This window comes from Centroberyx gerrardi, chromosome 19 (genome assembly GCF_048128805.1).
Source record: "Centroberyx gerrardi isolate f3 chromosome 19, fCenGer3.hap1.cur.20231027, whole genome shotgun sequence".
NCBI classification, from domain to species: Eukaryota; Metazoa; Chordata; class Actinopteri; order Beryciformes; family Berycidae; genus Centroberyx; species Centroberyx gerrardi.
Window position 1 is genome coordinate 19945611 of NC_136015.1, and position 23796 is coordinate 19969406.

The 23796-nt window shown below is 48.1% G+C and overlaps 1 protein-coding gene across 2 annotated transcripts in view; it reads left to right on the plus strand.

The window, feature by feature from the left end:
* Positions 1-781: 781 nt before the first annotated feature.
* Positions 782-23796, plus strand: part of hivep1 (HIVEP zinc finger 1) — a 45133-nt gene continuing 22118 nt past the window's right edge. The window contains exons 1-3 of one of the 2 annotated variants that reach the window (XM_071901390.2): positions 782-877; positions 1997-2126; positions 3423-3557. In XM_071901390.2, coding sequence (XP_071757491.2) covers positions 3518-3557 — 40 coding nt within the window. In that variant the 5' untranslated portion in view covers positions 782-877; positions 1997-2126; positions 3423-3517. The remainder of the gene's footprint in view (positions 878-1996; positions 2127-3422; positions 3558-23796) is intronic. The other variant, XM_071901391.2, reaches the window with a different exon arrangement.

Below are 23796 nucleotides of genomic sequence, written 5' to 3' on the forward strand. Positions count from 1 at the left end.
ATAATAATTATAATAAACTACTTGGATTGGGTAGACCTGCCAAAATCCCTACAGGTCTGATCAGGGATGTAGTGTAGGTACAGGTAAACCCACCTTTATGATATAAATTCATATTAGTAACTAGTGTCAAACCGGTTTCATTTATATGAATATGTAGCCTTTTAAAAAGAAAAATCCCAGAAAAGGGTTAATTTATGGGATTTTTCTCTTTAAAAACATTATTAGTTTTTGTTTATAGTGGTGGCTGTTTCCCTTATGATGATCACCGACCGGAGGTCACAGTTCACCCACCGCTTTTTTTTTTATTTACCACGACAAGCAGCGGTCCTGATGGAGAAAGATCCTCAATTATATTCCCTACAGCGGGTTTGTGTGCATGGGAAAGCCCGGTCGGTAGTGGTGGAGGGGCACAACGTGACCTGACAACAAGGAACCTCCGGGAAAACCGTCAGTCCTAAACTATGTGCAGAAGAGGGGAGGAGGGGGGCCCGCCGAGGGGGGTTCACGACAAACGACACGGCCACAGCGTCTCACCGTGCGACTAAAACGAGCCGTAATGAGCTCCTACCGCGGAGGGAGGTGTAGTTAAACCGATGTGAAGACAACGGAGGAGGGAATTTTGGCCGCGATAGCACGATAAGCCGTAATTTAGCCGGAGCCGGCGCGGCCGTCGGAGTCCCCCCCCCCCCCACCCGGAGTTGACATCTCGCGGCCGGGAGGCGGAGACGGGACCCCCGCTGACGTCAGTGGGCCTGTCTGTTTCCTGCAATAGAAAGTGAGAGAGAAGGGTGAAGGGAGAAAATACAGACCTTTCCCCCCCTCCTTACCCCAAAGGTGTGTTACAACAGAAACTCTGACAGTAGCTAAAACCGCACTTGTGAGTATGAATAAATTCAGTTTGAGTATATTTGTTTTTTGTTTTTTTGGGATAGTGATTGCGCGCGGGGCCACCTCGGGCTGCTAGAGTATGCTCAGTATCAGTCAGTGCACTGATAGGTCGCTCTCGTTAGCTGCAACGCCTGTCGGACATGAGTATAGGCGCTTTATCACTGTTTATCATTGTCTGATTGTTTGAAGCCTGCCGAAAACTTTGCAATGCGGAAATGTCGCGTTTCGGGTGTAGAAAACAGAAAAAGGCAGACAGGCTCGCCGCTGTTTTTGGTGCATCGTTGTTTTGGTGTAGACTTCTGCAGCGCACCGTGCCGTGCTGTGTGGCAACTTGAGCTCTCCGGCTCACTACGCAACGTGTAACCGAGTCGTCTCCGCTCTCTTTGTTGCTCTTCTGTACGCCGTAGGTAAGCCGAAATGTTATTGCGGTCCAACCCCATGCAATTATGTTGTCATTTTGCTAATGTGGTGGAAAATGTGCCTATCTAGAGAGGCTGAAGGTGATGTCGCGGGTTTTGTTGAATAGGGGAAGTGTCCCATTCGAGCGCTGTTGCAGACAGTGAGGGGTTTTCCCTGGCTCCTCCCTCATTCACAGAGCGTTCATGTGTTGCAACAGGCACAAAATACGCTATTCCCACGCATTGTTTTTGCTGACTGTATTCCCGTCCAATTATCAGCGGTATAGCCTAATTAATGTTTATTCTACCGTGCGCATTTTGGCACCTGGGGAGCCTGTACTCACCTTGGCTGTAAGGTGGAAAAATTATGGTCAACATCACACCAACCTATATATATATATATATATTCATCATTTTGATTTCCACGGGCTATTAATTAGAATAACACACACTCTCTTAGCCGTGGCAGACGTTTCCTATCGCAGTGCGTGCCGTCCTAGTTTTTCATATTAATTTTCTCGTAAGGATCTGGCATTCCTCCTCAGGTGTGAGCGGAAAGCATGACTCAGTGACCTGCCAGTGCATTCCTCTCTGACAGGTTTAGGACATTGCGTTACAGTGCAGCGTTGGCTTGAATCACTGTTTTGCTTCCTCATGTCAGTATCAGGGTGTTTCCTCAAATATCTATGTGCTTACAGGCAGAGAGACAGGCAGAGAGACAGGCAGGCAGGCAGGCAGACAGGCAGGCAGACACGCCAGACAAAATGTGCATGTCTCTTTTCTCCATCTCATCCGCGCCGTCGGACCTGCAATGACATTTTGCATCATTGCATGAGCCAGGTGAGCGCTTCTAACGTGTTTAATCGTGTGGCGTTAGTCGTCCTTGTGTGTTTTATGTGACCTGGTGCATGCGCTGTGTACATTCTACCGAAATCCACCGTGAGATGATGTCATTGCTGTAGCGCCACATGTACCACTGTATGGTGGAAAATCATCATCCAGTTGTAGTAACTGTTATGTAATATTGGGGAGCGAAACAAAGGCTGAATCCTGAAGCACCGCGCTCATTGCAACGTGCATTGGACTGGCTGGGGTTGAGGTGCTGTGGGGGGGGGGGGGGGGGATCTATAGAGAGAATAGATGATGTGGGAGCAAACATTGCATCAAAACATCATTAAAATAAGAGAATCATTTCCTGATCAGATGCTTCTTTCTCTGTGCTCTGCCCATGCAGAGGTGAGCTCTTCTTCTGCGGATATGATTATGCATATCAGGCAGCTCACAGAAGCATTTGCAGTGCTGTGGGTTTGAAAGGTCGAGGTCTTGGTAACATTTAACTTGAACGGCCCCCTCTTTTGCCTGATGTTGCTTTTACCAAACCAGAATTTGCATGACGCCTATATTTAACTTCTAATCTTCTAGTACAAAAAGGGCATCGAAAGCCATACAGGGAGTAAAAACAGCTCCCCTGTCAGGATGAGTCCATGTTGCCCTTTTGATGTTTGCATAGCCCTTATGCAGTGATCTGTGAGCGCTAACTTTTACAAGGAGATTGGTGTGATAGTAACCTCTGTGCCGGCTGCCCAGGTAGCCCTGAGCGCTCGCCGCCCGGCCCACACAGGACCTTATTGTTTGCACCTTTCGTCATCCAAGCTGGCATTCGTCAAAGTGAAGGGCAGGCGCTCCGTATCAGACGCTGACATGTCAATCAGACGTTTCTCCAAAAACAACAGCCGTCTCCCCTCTCCCCGTCTTCGCAGAGATCAGAGTGGCAGATAGTGGCTGCTGCAGAGGTTATATTGATATGGAGAGAACATATTCACACCTCCTCCCACCGACAGCAGACAGTAGCCCGAGCCGCACTGCACATTATTATAAAACCGCTCCGAGGAGAGAGGCTCCTGTTTGGCCTGAGATGAGGAGTCAGGCGGGGTCACCTGTGTGAGGGGCCGACTCCCATCAGCAGCAGCATCCTGTACTGCCAAGCGAGAGCGGGGGGGGGTGCGGGGGGGGACGACACACTGGGTGGGAGTCCTGCAAGGCCCGCACCCCGCTTATTGATCCGTGGCGTTTATGTTTAGCTGATGCTGACTGTGTGTGTCTCTGTCTGTGTGTGTGTGTGTGTGTGTTTTGTAGATGTACCCAGAGCGTGGATCAGGAGTCAGCTCTTCTCAAGACGCGACATTAGAACCCACGTTTCCCAAGATGCACCTGTGAACCGAGGCGGAAAGATGCCGCGCACCAAGCAGAACAACCCGAAAAATTTAAAAGGTGAGCTGCACAGCCTAAAACTTTTCAAATTTTAATGGAGGCATCCTTGGGAATCACTCACATCCAGATAGTGGCTGGTGGATTTGTTGATTTGGACACTCAGCTGTCTCTTCTGACCGCAAAGCAATTAGGTCACTAAATAATGTAGGTCTTATGTGTAATTACTATTAATGGAGAGTAATTACTTCCTTATTACTCATGCTCTGAGATAAGCACTAAAGGAAGACATGAAGGAGGATGAGAAGGGTTTTTATAAGAACGAGTTTCGACCTTCTGCTGACCGAATGTCCACTGAATCTGCTGCATCTTTCTTGTTTCACTGCAAGTCTCCCTTTCCCTGTATTGTTTGCAGCATTTCCCCCCTTTGCGTTCATCAACGCGAATAAACAATTCTGGCTTTTATTCATCTTTACAAATGCACGCTTATTAATAAACAGCAGAGATTGTCTGTGGCTGCATTGCTTGCTTTTGATCTCCCTCAGTGGTTATCATGTGCTAATTCTTGTATGATTGCACTGGTGATAGGCTGTGGGTCTGTGTCTGATGAGTATTTAAAGAAGACCTGGATATAAACATTCTGAGATGAGAGATGTGATGAGATGAAACTTTAAATTGCATCTCTGCAGCAGCAAAGACTTGGGTAAAAATGAGAATATAACAAATAGAACAATGCTACATATTGAAGATAATATAGCAAACAGAGCATACTGAAGATACAGCAGCTTGTCATGCTAATGCAGAACACCTATCGGCTGGAAAGATTTCGTGTTATGTTGACTATTGACATATTTACATGGTAACAGATGTTTGCAGTTCACGGATCTATGAATTTACAGCATACATGCAGGGTGTGAAAATGTGCATCACTGCCATTCCCGACCAGTAGAGCAGATTTCCTAATGCCTGTGAACAGCGAGCCAGATTCTACTGTGTATTTATCATATAAACACTTCCTGCATGCGTTTTTCATAGAGCTTACTTGGCCAAACAACATAAATAATTAAGTTTTATAACAGTACATTGCCCAACAGAGGACGGTAGAAACCCCAGCCAAATTATACTCCATGCTATTTTTAATAGTGACTATTCACTTGTTGTTTTTTTTGTAGTACAGACAATTGTACTGCGGCTTTTGCAGTGTTGCTGGATTTTTGGTTATTTAAAGGGTTTAGGAGAGGGTTAGAGGAGACTGTGATTGATGGTATTTTGATTGGGATGGAAAGTCCTAAATTGTGACCCACTGTATGGATAAAATGCTGGTTTATATCCAATGTCCCATTCTGCTGTATTTCTGTCAGTATTAGTGTGTCTGCAGGTCCTGAGAAAGTCTTAAAATGTATTAAATCATATTATCTAAACTTTAAGCCTTGCAGCATCTTAAATATAGTTAACTGAAGCATTTAAAATCATAAATTCAGCTTTAAAAGTGCTAAAAATACTGTGGTTTCCCGGTGCACCGTTGTTCCGATGAGAAATCAGCCCAGTATGCAAATTTAAACTCTGATTAGGCTACGGTTGTCTTCATTTTCATATTTATTTCAATTGTGATTTAACTTGAAGTGACTTGTAGACCGGCTGCTTACACATGCAGCCTTAATCACGCTGAAATTTCTCAATATTTTCTAGTGAACAGGGCATTTCTCCATCACCCAGTGACTTGTTGAGACCATGTTTTGTGCCTTTTGACCCAGTTCATCACCTCTCCTCCAGGCCTGCACTCAAGGCGTTTCCTTCATCAGACAGGAAATGCTAATTGCGTGGCATGCTATCACATGCTTAAATTCTGCTGTGGAGAATGTCTTTCTCGGGAACTCAAAGCGCCCTCCTCATCCTGCCTAAAGCCGTCACATGATGATGCTTAGCGCTCAAGACTAGGATGTGAAAAAGCTAAATAACCTTTTAACCCAACCATAAATATTTTCCTAGTGCTGTTATTTACTGAATAGCTCTGCAGTAATTATTCTCGGAGAGATGGTAATCGGCTCAGGTGGCATTTAATTCGGCAGTTTGCGTCTTGGCTGGTTGGGAGGAAGCCTCAGCCCTCTCTGCCTCGCAGTGCTTGGCAGCGATGCGAGCGCCGACGCTGTGGTGAGCAGCGATGGTGTCAGAGGAAACACCCTCACCTCTCTCCTCCCGCTCTTATGAAAGGCGACTTCTCACACTTTGCCCTGTCAGAAGATACAAAGAGTGAATTGTTTTATTGTCACCGATCCCGGTCCAACTGCATTGCTGACGCCTGTCCAGGTGCAGTTGAGGCCTCTTGGTGTGTGTGTGTGTGTGTGTGTGTGTGTGTGTGTGTGTGTGTGTGTGTGTGTGTGTGTGTGGGCGGGTGCGCGTGCAAGGTTGCTGTCAGTAAACCTAGAGCGCTAGACAAAACTTGCTGTAGGCCAGGGTAAAACATTTTTGTTTTTGCCCCTTTTGATATTATTTTTAGGGGCATTTTGGACTTCTTTGGGATCAATTTTATTGAACTATCAAATAATACATTTGCATTGCATATTGGCAAAATATACACTCTGTTTGTGACACTAAGATTTGCTTTATTTTAAATTTTAAGATACCATCATATGCTGTAAAATGGATAATGATCAGAGATTTCTGCTGCTGCAGGCTGCATGCTCAGTTGTTTTTTGATCAAAAATGGCCCCATTTTCTCTCCCACAATGCAGTGGGAGAATCCCCCGGTCATATGAATCCCATGAATCACCTGCAGCGGCCCATGGTAAACAGAGTGAAATGCACAAAAGGGCACTCCTAATGCCCCTTTAATTTCACAGGCATTTCATGAACTTTCAAGCCTTTTTTTTTTAGCATACTTGCTTAAACCCCCAGTTACTGTCTGTCCCCACTTGTGAGCATATATTACATGGGTTCCTCTGTGTGAGGAATGATCCTCTGACGCAGTTTGTGGGTAATAAAGCAGGAAGTTAGGAACTCCTGCCCTCCTCCTCCGAGGCTTTTGTTTACTTTTCTCAAACAGCTGGTCTCCAAGCAGCTCAGGCGGGATGTGCAGTAGTTTCCCCTTCAGAGACACACTCGCTCTCTGTGGACATCGACAGAAATTTACGGCTCCTGGCAGGCGAACGCTGAAATAATAAAATCCGAGGGTTTCCTAATGCAGGGCGAAGTTATTGTTGCGTAGTGTAAGATAGTTGACCTAGGTACTTGCAGAAATATTGAAAATGAGTGCAATTTTAAGTATATTTAACCTTTTCCACAAGTTGTTTTCACTCTTTCTTTTTGCAATTTATGTCTGCGGCCTATTAGAGGCCCGTTTTTTCCTCTCCCACTGCAGTAAGTGGGCTCCTGGTTTCATCGTGACAGTGTCGGCCCCTTCTGTGTTTGTCATCCTTCGTCTGCGTGGCGTTTGGTTTTCCTCACCCGTCCCCCTGCCTCCTGCTCCAGCCCCTCGCGGCCCCGTCCCTCAAAGTGCCCCTGAAAATGCCCAGACTTGTTAGCAATACCCAGTGTTTATAGAACCAACTCTGCATTCCTCGTGTCTTATAAAAGGCTCTTCGCACCAAAGCCCGGTGCGTCTGGTCCCCCCTGCTTTTAGCGAAGAACACGCTGCGTGATAAATGGCGAACAACTGCAGTGAAAGGGGAGGTACATTTAACAAGGTGGAAAATGTTTACCCTATAAAGCCAGTGCAGGGAGAAAAGAGATGGAGTTTCCCTTTCTCTCCGGCGCCCTTCGCTGCGCTGACGAGGATGGAAATGTTTGAGCGAAGCAATCAAGCCTGTGTGTATTATTACATTAACCTGATGGCTGATAACGGTCCGGATCTGTAATTTACAATGATGGAAAATGTAGTGTGGTTATGCTCCCTGATTTTTGCACATGCAGAATTGACCTCGCTAGTCAGAATCTGAATGGAAGCTAAAGGGAAATAGCGTGGAGACGGCAGCTGAAGTTTTGCCAGGCAGGTGTCCAAAATCCTAAAGTTCAGATTGTTCTCTTTAAATGCAGATTGGCAGATAGAGCCGGTCCACAGTGTGTTTCACCACCTCTGTGATCTGCAACAAACCGACAACAGCCCTCCTGTTAATGATCAACCGTCCCTCTGACCTCATCGCCGGCTGTGGTTAAATATCCAGGGGTCAGAATAAACTGCTCTGATCAAAGTTACACAGCAGCCTAGAGAGATGGCCTGATACAGGACACACACTCATTTGTTGGCGGCTTTAAAGGTACAGCACAATTAGGGCTTTTCCTGGCTTCACCAACCCTCTCATTTGCTTTTTTTTTTGGTTTTTTTTTCTCGGCGAAGTGAACGGAGCTTCTTTTAACCTCGTCAGTGTCAAAGCCCACTCAGTCAGGAGAAGTGGACGGACGGGAGGTGCCGATGTTTCTGTTCCAATTGTGTCTTGAAACTAAGGTCATAGATTAAGAGAGGCTTGTGACGCCTCTTCTGTCCGCTCTTTGGTCTGGTCTCTGACCTGCGTCGACCTCCCAGCCAATCCCTCTTAATCCCGGCGTCAAGCCGCGGTCAGGGTCTCCTACATGCCACACTGCTGCCTCAGCAAGCGTTTGGCCAATGGTGGAAATGTAAATACAAATTGCGAGCCCCCTTTTAAGTAGGGCTGAAGTAGGGCTAATGGCAAATATTTGACACAATATTGCAAGTGCGATTTAAACTGCGATTTATATCATCACAAGTTTTTCTTGTCATTAGAAATTTAAAATCGTTTAAAGGAGAGCGATTTTGTAAAAAAAAAATAGATGTCAGTGTGTAGAATTTACTGAATTTGAGTATGATGAAAGGTTTTCACCAATATTGAATTTGATTCATGGACCAAAGATTACCTGCAGCACTAAAAGACCTTCAATTTTGGACAACCCTCCCATAATTGCAGCCTCTGCGATTTGGAAATTGCAGAAGGCAGTTTTTTTTTTCCACTTAGTTGTTCAGCTCTACTTTTAAACAAGCCTTACTATAATTAATACTGGAAAAACACATTTTGAATTTGTTTGTGGAGAGTTTAGAGCGGTGCAGAGAAAGAGTTAACACCCTGGCTCCGGTGAATGGATTTTTACATGTTGTGTCATGCTTAGGCAGCCAAACCAGTATTTCCGTACTGTACCTTCAAATTACAGTGTGTGTATGCAGCGAGATTCACACAAAGGGAACTTCTCTCCCAGAGGCAGGAATAAACCGGGGTTTTAGCAACAGTAACTACAACAGACAGGCTGAAACTAGCTCAGGGATGTCTGTTTAACTTAGTGCTAACCTCAGAGAAGCTTTCACTTTGAGAGAGAGAGGGAGGGAGAGAGAGAGAGAGGAAGGGAGGGAGTTGGGACAGGGAGGGACCAGGGAGGGAGGAATTTTTATGGCCATATTTTGTGTGAATGAAATTGAATATGGTGAAAAAAAGAAGGCTGCTGCTCTCTTTGCCATCCTGAAATGTGGGTTAATGTCTATTCCTTCTTTTTAATGGAGGGAAAAAGCATATATTTTAGTCCTCGCCGCTCACTGTGCGCTGGATTTTATGGCAGGCAAACAGGCCTGTAGTTCAGAAACGGTGCAAAAGATGTTCTTGATGATGGAAAATATGATTATCGGGGACCGGCTGCAGCTCGTAGCAGATTTTAAGTGTCTTGTGCCCTTTTTCCATTTGGTGTGAACTCTAATTATTAGGTGTATCTCACAAATGGCAGTGTTTTTAATCACCCCGGGCCTTTCCTAAGAGGAGGGCGGTCGCTCTCTGACATATCAGCCCTCAGGACAACTCCACTACGGTGGCAGAGAGGAGAACCTCCCCAACACCTGGGAACATCTGGTTTGGAGGAAACCAATTTGTCAGTCAGCTAATTTGCAAGGATTTCAGATGGCAGCTTGTTCAGGTAATTAGATAGAAATGTTTTGGGTTTTTTTTTTTGGCGTTGAAGTTTTTGAGGGTTTAAGCTTTCATCAGGAGTTGGATTAGAACTCAGCTTCTCACAAAGATCCCCATTTTCAGGTTTTTTTTTCATGCTAGATCAGTTTTAAGGTGGTGGGATTGGTGTGCTGGTTTTCATTGTCTTTCTCTAACCTTTCTCTCTCTCTCTGTCTCTCTCTCTCTCTCTCTCTCTCTCTCTCTTCCTCTCAATGTGTCGGAGGCCTACTTTTGGTTTTCTTCCCCCCATCTCATCTCAAACCATTTGCTCCTCTCAGACTTTCAGTTTGAATGTCTGTCGAACACTGACTGTTTATCAGACGATGGTGACTAATACCATAGCTAACACCACCCGCCTGCTTGTGCAGAACAAGGTCTTGCCTGTGTGTGTTCATGTGTGTGTGTGTGTGTGCGAGTCATTTGTCCGTTAAAGCCCTGTGTATTCTCATGTGTGCTGCTTGCGTCCCTCTGTGGAGGCAGCGATGTATTTTCATGTGAAACAAAATGTTCTGCAAATGATCAAGGCGTCGCTCATTAACAAGCTGCCAAAGCCTTTTACCTGTCGGAGCTGAGACCTCCTGAGCCGAGGCAGATGTACGTGTGTCTCTCACCGTGCGCCAGCCACCCACTCTGCCATTTACGCACGACCCCCTGATGACAGCGGACCTGACTTTTTATAGCTCGTGTGTGTGTGTGTGTGTGTGTCTGCCTGTCTACGCGGCTGTTTTGTATTCCCGCTCCTCGGCTTTAGCGTAGGTCAGTAACAAGGCCCGCCGCTCCAATCAGTCAAATTATTTGGCTTAAACTTTTCAAACTGAAGTATTAGTGAAGGGCTCAGGCGAGCCAAGTTAAATTGGAGCTAACGAACGGTGACCTTCTCGTACTTGTTAGCCTCGTACACACACACACACACCTTTTCCTCCGCAGGTGAGCTTTGCGGCCTGGGGTGCCACTTCCTGGAAACTTGGTTGAGCGGCATTGATGTTGGCAACTTAGAAAGGTGAGCGTTGGCGTTGGAGCGGGAATGATGAGGGGGAAAAACAGGGTGGGGGCAGGCAGGATTTGCCTCGGCTCGCGTCAGCGCAGCGCAGGAACCCTGAACGGTGGAAGCAACACCCTGCGGCCCGGCCGGCGGGGCGGGATGTCACATTATTTGGAGACGTGCTCATGACACTTTGAGGGGGCGGAGGAGAGCTCCTATATCGTACGCACTGAGGATAATGTGTCATGTGCAGAGAAAGGCCCCAACAAAACCTGCCTCTGTTAGAAAGGGGGCTTGCTCATTCCTGGGGGCTCCTTTTTTTTTTTTTTTTTTATGATGGGGGGGGAAAATGTGACGAGTTAAGCCGCTGGAGTAAGAGTTAAAAAAAAAAAAAAAAGGGCTTTGGAAAAACTGCTCAAATTAAAAAAAGAAGCAGTAAAGCTAACGTCTGCCAGCCGGAAACCCTTAAAAGGGTGGATGTGTGGGGGCGCTTTTCTGTGTGTGTGTGTGTATTTGTGTGTAAGTATGTGCGCAGCTGCATGTGTGTGTGTGTGTGTGTGTGTGTGCAGAGCTGGCATTGCTTAGTGGTTTGCACAAGCAAAGCCCAATGTAGGGGTTGCCAGGGAAACAGAGCAGCATGAGTCTTGGTCTGCAGGTGCTGTTCCTTGTGTCCTACTGCTGGAACCTCCTACGAAGACGGAGGGAGGGGAGAGAGGGGCAAAAAGACGGAGGCAGGCGGACGAGGGGAGAAAAAGAGCTGTGGGAAAAGCTCAGGAAAAGACTGATAAAAAGAGAGCTGGCGGAGATAAAAATGTAAACAGCGGGGAAAGTTAGGTTTATTGTGACAGTAACGTCGGATGACAAGAGCAGGGAGAGCGGGGCAAATGGAGACGGATAAAACGAGGCATGGGTAAAGACAGGGAGAGAGAGGATAATTTCACACCGAAAGAGTCCTTGTCTATAGTCCTGGACCTTGGCAGCCGCGCACTAGGGGACCGTAACCAAAGTCACACTCATGCTGTCAGAGGAGGTTAGAGAGGGAGAGAGAGGGAGAGAGAGAGAGAAAGAATAGCTGTAAGAGGAGGAGAGGCAACAATGCTGTCAATTCAACCAGAGTCGCTGGCAAAGAATGGGCAATGAGGTTTTGGTTAAAGAGAAGGAGAGCGCCTGTACTGATGAAGAGGGGGGGGGGGGGGGGGGGGGCGGCGGCGGCTCCATAACAATAGTTGAATGTGTGGATGTCAGTTTCGATCCAGCGGCTGGAGGGAATGCCACTGTTCCCCCCCCCCCCTCCGTCTTCTCTCCGGTTCTGCCTGGGAGTGAGTGACATGCCCGGAGGAAAATTCAGACATTCCTATCTGGTGCAAAAACACGCTCTCTCGGTCCATGATTTCCCTCAGCTGGGCCGCGAATCCCCCCCCCCCCCCCTTCTTCTCTCCTCGTCATCCCTTTTTCCAGTCAACATTTCGTCTGGTCCAGTAAGGCTCCAGTTAGATCATGCATTGATTCACGGGGAGTTTTGGGCGCTTACCGCCTACTGACTGCGGTTTTTCCATACATCTGTTTGTGAACACAGCGATTCCCCCATTAGTATTAATGACAGCAGTTAGCTGCCGCGACCTAATAGCTCAGCGCATTATTAATTCAATGTCAATGTCTTAATTCTGCACACAGCACACGCCGATGTGCATACATCACATGCCCGTGACATACATTAACCCTGCTGTATGCATTTTCTTCAGAGATTGCTTGCATTTGCACACTTATATATGATCATAATTTACATTGAAGCTTCAGTTTGTCAGTCAGACAAGAAGGTGCACACACACGCACACACACACACACACAACACACACTCCCAGGCTTCAAGAGGCCTTGTCCTTGACTCAAAGCGACAGGTCTTTTGCCGGTGTTTCCAAGCATCAGTAGGCGGCCTTTGCCCACCAGATGTTGAGGTGGAGGAGAGGGCAGGTGGGCAGACGGGTGGGCAGATGGGTGGGAAGGTAGAGGTTGTTCTGCGGTTTCCTTAAGGTCAGGCTGTGGGCTGTATTTATCAACACTGACACTTGCTGTCTCGCTGCTGCGTGGGATGACTACCACCATCACTGCTACACAGCAGCCTATCAGAGCACAGCTGTGTGTGTGTTTCTGAAGTCGCGCGCGTCAGGCCAGGGGCTGACTAACTCTCAGGCCCCATGGGAACGGAAGCTGTTGCTGTGCTACAGGCGACAAATGGCCCTCTGAAGCACCCTCACATTAAAACCCTGTCTAAAGACATGTCAATTTGCTTTTTTTTAAAAAAAAAAAACCTACCCACAACAATTCTCTGCTCCATTAGAGATTATCCCATCGCCTCGCCTCACTGGTTCTTTCCAGCTTTGACTTTTTTCCCTCCTAAACACTTAGCAATCTGCTGAGAGGGAGGACGCTCAGAGGGCAATCTTTTTTTTTTTTAAGCTCCGATTTTAAGAAGGCTCTGCAATTAGCGGCACAACAAGCAATTTGACATGATTGGAGAAAATTGCACCGAGGCTGTTGTGGTGTGCAGCGAGGTTGCTCTGCTGTGTGTGTGTGTGTTTGTTGATACACAGCGCTGTTAAGACAATAGTTGCCTCTGGTGGTGGTGCTACTAAAACACCCTGCCTGCTTTTACTTCAATATGTTGTTACTCCACTCTGTCTTGCCATGCGGCCTCACTCTCTGTGTCTTGGTACTGTCTATGCATTCATATAGCTCTTCACTCAAAGTCTAGGGGTATGCACACACACACACACACACACACACACACACATAGGCTCCCCTACTCCCGGGAGCAGGGCCAGCAATCTCTGGTAGCGGTGGAAAGCAGGATGCTGAATAAAGACCTGACAGCTATATAACTCACAACATGTAGACCGTGGGCGTTTTTTACGGGAAACAGCGGACCCTCCACAGGTCGGCAAACAAGTCCCCTCTGTATGGCCTCTTTAAAAAAGGAGGGGCTTTGCTTATTCATTCATAAACACTTTGTTTTGATCTGCGTGTGTAAGCCAGAACACGCTGTTTGGTCTGTATGTTTTGTTTTGTTGTTTTGTGTATGTTGCGTATTGACTGAGCGCGGAGGAGGAAGAGTGGGAGGAAGTGTCTGTATGGCCTGAAGTATCAGGGGAGGATGTGTGTGTGTGTGTGTGTGTGTGTGTTGGGTGGTGTGTGTGTGTGTGTGGGGGGGGTGTCCTTGGCTGTCCAGACCCAATGGATTCCAACGGGTCGATGGTGAAAGATTGAAAGCCCCCAAACAGTGTGTGAGTCATCAGGAAGGTGCGTGGGGTCAGCGAGGTCAGGTCAATATTTTAAACACACACACACACACACACACCAGCGCGTATATGTAAGCACGTAAATAGGATGCGCACAGGTCGTGACGACACACACACACACACACACACACACACATATACACAGAGCAGGGTCAGAGGGTTCCCTGGCCTCGGAGCCGCTCAGCGCAGAAGTGGAGTCGGTAGTGACAGGTGGCAGTCAGGTGTGAGGGCCTGATGCATTGTCTGCTGAAGGTTTTATGATGGGGAAACTCGCGCTCCGCTCCCCTCGGCGGGTCAAGCGGTCGCGTCGAGTCCCTCCATCAAGCGGTTGTCGTCGAGCTCAAGCTATCAGCTCTGTTGACCGCAGAAATGGCTTTTTCAAATGGAAAGCCGGTCGGCCGTGCAGCGCCGCGTCTCTGCAAAGATAAACGCCACCCACCTTCATCAACACCGGCCAAGAAGAGACTCAACCTACCGCCGAGAGAGAGAGAGAGAGAGAGAGAGAGAGAGAGAAAGGGGGGAAAGCAGCCGTCGAGGGGATGGGGATAGAGAGAGGGGGTTAAATGGATAGATGGATGGCAAAGGTCCAAGACTGAGGGTGTGAAAGAGAGCGTGAAAGAGTGGGAGAATGATGTGGGGTTTAAGAGAGCGATAGGGACAAATGTAAAGAGGGTTAATGGGGAGGCTGTGAAAATAGGCGTATGTGTAAAAGGGGGATAAGAGGAGGGGGGTAGAAGAGGAGGAGGAGGGGGGAGAAAGGGGGGGGGGTGCCTGCTTTGCCTGCTGGCAGAGCTTCATCCTCTTGCGTAACATGGGCCGTCTCTTCCTTTAGCCGCTGTTGCCATGGGGAGAGATGGCGTAGGGTGTGTGTGTGTGTGCGTGTGTGTGTGTGTTTCTGAGATCACTGTGCCTCACGGGGGGGAGAGACTCTCTGGGGAACTCTAAGCTGCGACTATCCCCGACTTCCCTCTGCTGTAATAGCACACAGCGCTCGCTAAGGAGGGTGCTGGAGGAAAATAGTGGGGTTTGCAAATCCTCTGGTTTCATTTTTTTAGACTCCGGTGTTTTTTAGTCAAAGCAAAGTTGGTCAACCCCCCCCCCCCCCCCAAAAAAAAAAAAGCAAAGGCAGCTATTGTGCCATGTGTGATAGAGACGATGAGAGGAAAATAAAGTTGTGTGTGTGTGTGTGAATTGCTGGGGTTGGTGTGTGTGACTCAATGCTCGTTCAGGTGTGCCTCATAAAATAAAATCCAGGCATTGTGTGTAACTATGTGATTTTTTCTGTGTGTGTGTATGTGTGTGTGCGCGGCATGACTAACGCTGAGTCTCAGCAGTGTGTGCAGGTGTTGGTGCCAGGTCAGTCACTACGTGTCTGTCTGTGTGTGTGTGTGTGTGTGTGTGTGTGTGTGTTCACCAGCAGGTAGACACACAGAGAGAGAGCGAGAGAAACCACTCAGTACACTGTGTTCACATCTTCAGCACTCCTTGTTTACTGGTGCTGCTGGTGTGTGTGTGTGTGTGTGTGTGTGTGTGTGTGTGTGTGTGTGTGTGTGTGTGTGGGTGGAGCTGCGTGCAGGTCCAGGTTAACTGTGTGTGTCACATGTCTCTCTCCATGTCTGACTGTATGGGTGATGTACGTTTCGGTGGCTGTGCCCATTAGTGCCTTCATTAGTCCCGGTGTGTGCGTGTGTGTGTGTGTGCGTGTGTGTGTGTGTGTGTGTGGACTGTCCCTGGTGCTAGCGAGCTTGCCCTACACCGATAGGATCAATGTACAGAACGGATGGAGGAGTATTTATAGCTGCTGTGGGGGCGTGGGAGGTTGTACACACCACAAGTAGGTTAGCGGCTAATCTGATGTTGACAGTGTTGTTGAGTGTGTGTGTGTGTGTGTGTGTGTGTGTGTATGTGAGTACGTGGCTCCTTGCACATATAGGAGGAATTAGGGACCATGCTGTTTTTAGCCTCCATCCTGATTTGTTTTGCTTTCTTTTTTCTTTTTTTTTGTTTTTTTTTTTTTACAGAGAGCTGTGCGACTCAGCAAGGAGAAGTCAGCACACAGGCAGGCAGGCAGGGCTTTCCCTGATTTAGAGTAGGGATTAAAAAAAAAAAAAAAAAAAAAAGGAGGACGAAGAGGAGAGGAGGAGGAGGAGGGGGGGGAGAAAAAAGAAAAGAAGGAACACGAAGGCAGGGCAGGGAGGAGAAGCGTGGTTGCTACACCGACAGCGGAGAGGCAGAAGTGAGAAGTGAAAGCTCGGCTCTCAGCACCGGGTACACACAGCTTCTGTATCTATGGTGTGTGTGTGTGTGTGTGTCTGTGAGAGAGACTGTGTGTGTGTGTGTGTGTGAGAGAGAGAGTGAGCTTGGAGACAGACGGCGGCCAGACGCTCAGCTTTCCGCTCTTCTTTCTGCTGTGGCATTTGAGAGGTTTTTTTTTTTGGGGGGGGGGAAGGAGGGAGGGAGGGAGGGAGGGGGGGGCCGGGAATGTCAGCGGTTATTGGTTGGGGAAGTGTGCGTCTGGGTCGGGAATGTCAGGTGTTCCCCCGTAAGCGAGTCTGACTACCGGGGGGGGGGAAAGCCAGCCAGCCAGCCAGCCAGCCAGCCTGCCTGCCTGCCTGCCAGCCGCTCTGAGAAAGTCTCGACTTCAAAACACAGCAGAGTTCTTTGGTTCAGCTCTCCTTCCTAACAGGTATTGTGCAGAGCTGCGAGAGCTCGTCTTTGTGCGTCTGTTGATCTTTTTTTGTTTTGTCTTTGCTGCAGCCTTTTGTTTCAGTGCGAGCTTTATGCGTGTAGTGCTTCAGTTTCCTTGTCTGTTTTTTTTGTTTTTTTTTGTGTCTTTGCCTGACTATCTCTTTCATTCTTTCTTTCTCTCTCTTGTGCTGCTGCGTTAGATCGTTTCTCCCTCTTCCTTTTTTGCTGGACTTTTTCAGAGTTCCCCTGCCCCTCCTTTCTGATTCGAATGTGTCTTCGATTTGTTTGACCTCCTCGTGAGTTCCGGATTGTTTTTCCCATTTTCTACAGGTTTCACTTCGTTGTCGTTGTCGTCGTTTCTTTTCTTTACGGTTTTAATTCAGCGTGAAAACAAAGTGAATGCCTAAGAATGTGAGGTACAGAAGTTTCTGATGAGTATTTCCTTTGTTAAAAATGTGTCAATAATGATCATTTGCTGTTTAAATGCCGTACTAGCTTGACACTGCCTGTCCGTCTTCCTGCGTGTTTGCGTCTGTTCCCGGCCGGTTGAGTAATAATGACAATGTCGGTCAAGGGGTTAACGGCTCCAGGCGACTCACTAACCCCGGCTCAGTGACTCCTTCTGCTGGCTCAGGCTCGAACGCACGTCTGCGGCGTGTTCCTCCGCGGCCCGGGGAGAGCTGACGTACTGCATGACAAGGAGGACAGGATAAGCCTGTGCGCTGCGGGACGGGATGAGCTGTAGGTGTTATGCAACAGCGCGGTCCAGAGATAGAGCGCCGCTGAGCTTAGGCACTCCTGACTTCTTCCACACACCATGAGATCATCAGGCTCACTTAGCTTCCCTCCCGCTCGCTGCTCCCCCGCCGGGCGGCTCCGTGTAAGAATAGACGTCCCTGTTATAGAGGAGAAATATGATGGGGTGTGTGTGTGTGTGGGGGGGGGGGGGTCAGCTGTGAATGCTGATGCATGTACTCTGGGATGTCTATTTATTTGTGATATCCTCTGCTAATTGCTTCGCCTTTGTCTTTGCCGCTGTAATTTCATTATGGTCTTTTAATTGCATCATGATCTTATTAGCGCTCCTGGAAGCATCCACCTCAGTTCCCGCCTCGGTTAATCCCCCTGTTCTGCTGGATTTCCTGGACACGCAGAGCTGTTTACCACATCCACTTATTGTCTTTTGAGTTGTGGGTATGGGTATTGGCGCTGGCGTTTTTGTGCCGAGATGGATGGGCGAACATGCGTGCCGCTGTATAATGCTCTTATTACCAGATGAGCTGCGGAACAGTTCGGTGGGTTTCGTAAGACGCAGACACGATGTTCGTTACCGCGTCTCTTTGTTCTGTTTTTTTTTTATTTTTTTTACTCTGATGTGATGGAAACGGAGGAGAGAGGAGTGGGCAGCGGAGGGCTGGAGGCAGAAGGGAGAAGGGAAGAGAGAGAGAGAGAGAGAGAGAGAGAGAATGGGATGGTGGGGGAGTAAAGAGTGATGACGACAGAGAGAGGCAGAGGGTGGAGAATGGGAAGACAAGGTGGGGAAAGAGGGGATTGAGGAAACGAGGGGAGGGGGGAGGAGGAGTAAGTAAGATAAAAAGAGAGTGAGGGAACGCCATGTCGTGTTGCGCTCGGCGCGGTTATGTAACGTTACCTCCTGCCTATTGGTGATGGCAGAGGAAAGCACAGAGTAACAGCAGCGGATGGCGTGGAGGCGGGTGGCAACAACATGACAGAGGAGGCGGCGGCAGCGACGCGAAGCCCCCTCTCGCTCAGACTTTGTATCCATCACGGCCACATCGAGGGTCAAAGGGGCCTTGCCGCTGCCTTTTCATGTAAACTACCTGTAATTCCCTGACATCAAGCTGCTCCAGGTGAACGGTGTTTTTAGCCAGGGTGTCAAAACACTCAGCAACACCTAGGATCAGGGAAATGCAGTCGTAACAGAGCGGTTTCTCGAGCATAATGTCATTTGGTGGACACTTTGGTCCGAAGTGATCTTGCAGTACTGTGAGTGTGTACGATTTCAGTGCAATCAAACACTTAAACCTGACAGTCTAAGTGCGATGCAGGGTCCAACAAGACGCCAAGCACCAAATGCCAGTAAAATTTGTCAATCAAAAATCGTAAAGGGTCATCTGCCACACTGGCCAGTAACGTTTTGAGATGACAACATTTGAATTCCTCAGCTATTATATAGTCCTTAGTCTCAAACTTTGTCTCTGCTGACCACCATACACGCTCTCTGACCTCATTTTATACACAAAATAGCATTGAAAACAAGGTAAGGTGACATATTTCTATGAAAAATGGATGTTCGTTATTTCCACTGGTAAAAATAATTCTTGGCAGGTAGCGTTTTTTTAGTTTACCGGCCCTTGGCAGCTGAGCCAAAAAGTTAATTTGGGACACTGGTGCCATGCTTTACTGGCTGAGCCACACAGGACTCTGCCCGCTGCGGCCAGTGCCGAGGTATTTCACCCGTGTTTACATGGAGGACCAGCAATGTATGTGTGAATGCGTGTATGTGCTAAATGAGGTATAAAAGCAGATGGTTGTCTGGCGGCATCCAGAGAGAGAAACGAGAGAGCGAGAACAGAGAGAGAGAGAGCCACAGAGCAGCTGCAGGAAAGCCCAGAGGGAGGCTACTGAGCCGGCCACCAGTCTCTCCGGGCGAGCCCACAGCACACTGACAACACACTGCACAGGCTGCAGAGACACAGGCCTACATGAAGAGCTCAGTCCAAAACACAGCGTATAAAACAAGTACCTGAAGTTCATCATTCAGTACCTACAAAAAATTGAAGATCCAGTCTGACAACGCTTCAACTGGTAATCTGTGAGATCTTTCTTTTTATTTTCATTTTGTCTCCATCTTTGTTGCAGCTGTGGTGTTTCTGCACTGCACTTCCCAGAGATCACCTGTCAATCAAACAGTGTGTTTAGTGCTGTGACGCCTTTTTCCTTGGATTTTCTGTTGATGAAGTTTTAGTTGCTTTTTCTTTGTCTGTTCAGCCATGGTGGCTTTCACTGCTCATGCTGACTACCCAGTTCTTCTTCTATTATTTATTCCAAACAAACTGAGGTTGCTGCTGGAAACAAAACGCATCACTTCCTGTGTGGCAGAGTGTTTTTCTCAAGAAATGCCCACCGGACACCAAGTGTTTTGAACAGCAAATGCAAAACCTTTCATGAACTGGGCATAGGTTGTGTCACTATTGTGTTATATCAGTTGGTGATAGAAAGTAGCAAAATAGACATTTTTATATATGAAAATGTAATGGATTACTACTTTATCTTATAAACAAGAACCTTGATTTGACTTATAGCCTTTAAAAAGTATAATTATTGGCATATCTGTCATTTTGTGAGACTAGATGTCTTACAAATGGTGGATATCTCATTGTGTTGCAACACTCTTCACATGCACTTACACTGAACAACAGCTCTCATTAACATCTTAGCTCCTCCCCTGAGGACTGGGGGTGGGAAGCAGTGGATGGTGGAAAGCATGGTGGTTGAGAGATGATGGTTGAGAAGAGAGCTTTGTTTTGCAATCTAAACAGAGGAAAGGAGGAGGAGAGAGAGAGAGAGAGAAAGGGGGGAAAATGAGTAGAGAGAACAGAAAAGGAGAATGGGTGAGAGAGAGCCAAGATACAGTAGCTGGGACTGAGTAGGATCCGACGAGTGTTTTGTAACATGATCAGTCCGTCCTTGTGTACCTTCACATCCTGACTGTACTTCCTATATAGGCTCACTGACTTTATTATACTCAGTGCCTCTCGCTGTACCCGGCCTCGTAAGCTCCAGATCTAATTAAGAGTTGCCTCTTTCGTAGAAGGCTTGGCAGTTGTAATAGTCTCTCCTCCTGTAGCGAGGATGGCACAGAGTCCCACTGCGATTAGACTCAGAAATACAAGAGCAACATCTGTCAGCCGGATGAAACCTATTGGCCAGAACTGTGTTAGGTCCCTCTGAGTATGTACAGTATGTGTTTCTGAGTTTATCGGAATGATGTGCTATTATGAATTTCGGAGGATTTTTTTCTTTTTTACCAAAAGATGGCCTATGTTCGGCCATTAGTGACCGCGCTACTTTCCGATTGCAGTTCAGGATTTCAGCTCTGATAAAAAAGCGGAAGCCTTGTGCCAAGAGGAGCAGCTCATTTCAGATGCATAAAAGAACATTTGAATGTGGCCTTTGTGTCCGGTTGAATACAGTTCTGATCGCGACCGTACGCATGAAAGTCTTGAGATGTGGCCAAGTGAAAAGGAGGTTGTGATGGGACCTCTCTGAATAGAGATGGAGATAAAAGAGCGCCCAACTCCCCGAATGAGCTTTGTTATTCATCGGTCCTCCCTACGTGGTTCTGGACTGGTTTCAGATTGGTATTCAGAGCGATTCCTCCAGCGGGAGTGGAGTACGAAGGGGTCAGAGGGAGCTGCTTGGTCGTATGCATGCAGAGAGGAGAGGAGACTGAAATTTTTGGCAGCGAAAACTGTTGAATTCATTTGTATTTTGAAGCTGAAGGATCGTGAGGGTTTGCGCCTGTGCCTGCGTGTGCAGTTGCATGTACTTGTGTGTGTGTGTGTGTGTGTGTGTGTAACCCTGATTATGTGCGTGTTTGTAGACATCTTTAACCTAATGGACACCCGGCACACAGAGGGCAGGGTATTAGAGGTTACTAGCTGGATTGGTTCATTCAGGCTGTTGCATTATCACCAGCTCAGCTGCCATTAACTCAGATGTTCCCACAGGGATGAGGCGGTGTCCTCCGCTGCTCCCTTCACTTTCTGCTAATGCACTGCGTGTACACACAGGCACACACACACACACACATTAGACATACATTGTTTACAGAATGAGCCTTCCCTCGGCCATTATATTTTTAAGAACAGTAGAGATTCTGTACAGAGCCATCAAAGTGACTCAGTGTTTATTTTTGCTTTCAACTCGCCAACACCAACTTTATGCTGTTAGTTTAGCCAGCCTAATTACAGGCCATGATGTTGATCCTGGAGATTTTGCTTGTGAAGTATTTATCTAATATACCCTGGCAGTGACATTGCAAAAAGTGCTTGGTCACACTGTTTGCTGTCCCTGGCCTCGGTAAATATTTATCTGATTTGCTGAACCCACTTTGTGGCCAAACTGTAAAACCTTCCGCAGCCCTAAGAATTCCCCATAATGACTAATCCAAAAATAAAGCAGAAGGAGCTTCCCTTTTTGAAGTTTCCCGACCAGAGTGGGTACAGTGAGGCTGTACCAGCGAGCGCCATTCAGCGAGACGCTCTTGTCATCTAAAGCCTGCGCCTCGCAGCTCGGCTAGCTGTGTTTATGTAACACACCGGCTGAGCTCTCGTTGATCTTGGCCCCAGTGTGCCGTGCTGTTGTCACCCTGTCTGCCCTCAGCGGAGTGAATCCCCTCCTTTAAATATCGACCCCGCCGCTCCTTTTTAAAAGCCGGCAGCCGGGCCTCCCAGAGTGACCCAGAGACTGTATCTGACCGAGGCCCTGCACCGTTATCTCAGCCTGTCAGAGTGTCAACATCTCCAGTCAGCTGATCACCCTGCTTCCACTCCACAGCTTCTGCACAACTAATTGAATACCACATTTCATGTTTCCTGCAGTTTCCCGGCCACTTTTTTTTTTTTAGGTTTTATGCCCCACAACAAACCTTGATACTATTCTCTTTATGGAATAAAAAAAAAAGAAAACTATTTAGCTGCCGGGCGCCTCCATTTTCCATCTCCTCAGTCAAGACAAAGAACAACAGTGGTTTGCTGTTGCTTAAGAATCAGAATTGAAAGAAAAACTAGTCGGTCTTCTTTGCGTCGGCCTGACCTGGTGAGCGAGCTGTTGGGCGGCCAGCAGTTGGCAGGACACATCAGTTCCCTCCCCCTCTGCCCCCTGGCACTTCAGAGGAATGGGAGAGAGACAGAGAAAGAGAAAGAGAGAGAGAGAGAAGGATCCCCTGGAGGGTGCCAAAGCCGGTTTCAGTGACGTCAGCCACCCTGCTCTGTTTGGGCAGGCCCTCCCCCCTCCCCCCCCCCCCCCCCTCGCTTCCTGGGCCTTACAGGAATTCCCCTCCTCGTCACATTATTCTGAGGAAACCGCTGGCAACGCCCCGACCGCTGCAGACCCACAGCTGATAGGGCGGAAGCAGGGACTTGTGACTGCTTGTGTTGACACAGGAGCATGCAGTTGTTTTTCTGTTGCCTTTTGTTGCCGAACAAAAGAAGTTGCTGAGTGTTTGTTCCACTGAAAGGTTCGGCAGAGTCCGGGGTAAGAAGCGAACATTTTGTCCTACAGGCTCTTGTGACACACTCACACACAGACACACACACACACAGACATGCAGCGTACATGTATAATGTGCTGGCTGTTGTCAGGCTGTGAGAAAGCCCCGTGTTTAAGGGGACAGTAGCGTGTCAAAGGTCAGTGCGAGGGCAGGGATGTGTGTACATGGCATGCAGCTGCAGTTTAGGGGGGGACTCTTTGCTGTCAAGTGTTTCCCCAAGGCCTTAGTGAGGGAGGAGGGGCCGGGCCATACAGTGATCACTGCCTGGGTGGAGGTGGTGGTGGGGGGCGGGCGGGCTGCGGAGGTTTGACTGCTGCTAAGTGCCACAGTCCACAGGAACGTGTTTGACGAGAGCCGAACAGACAGGAAGCAGTCAGCGTGCTGTCACTCAACCCCGGCGCCACGGCAACCGAGCAGACAACAAGCGGACGGCGGGACAGCCAGTCAGGGCCGAGGGAGCCGGCGTGTTTTGAATGTGTTTTTCCTCTGCTGTTGTAAGTACAGTTCCTTTAACGGCAGGCAGCAGCGCTTTCGGTTTTGATTTGACAGGCGCTGTGGGGAACGGGGCCGCTCCATAGAAAACTGCAGCAGACAATTGATATGTAACTCCTGGGTTTAATTTGCAATGAAGTTTGATTTTGATTTCTGTTATATTTAATAAGTACTTAGGCACCTCCATGTTCTCCTCTCTGCGACTACCAGTGTGAGTGGCAGACTTCTCTATACTAATTGCCTCGGCTAATGACTGTATCGATGAAGCGCTTAGCTTTTGCGCACAAAGGCGAGGCAACCTCGGGCAAAGTATTTATAATTAATTAACATGATTATGGATACATGGAGGTTCTTTTATTTCTGTCTGAGCTGTGTGTGACACCCCACACCCCCACCCCCCACCCCTCCTCCCCCACCCCTCTTCCCCTCTTCCCCCACCCCTCTTCCCCTCTTCCTTGGCTGATGCACAGAGCTTGTGTGTGCAAACTTTGTTTTCATACTGAAGCTAATGAAACGTGCTTCCTGCCCCACGAGGCCCGGTCGTCGTTTGACGACACGCCGGCCGTCACTCGCTGGGCTCAGTTAAGTGGAACCGCCGGCTTGCTGT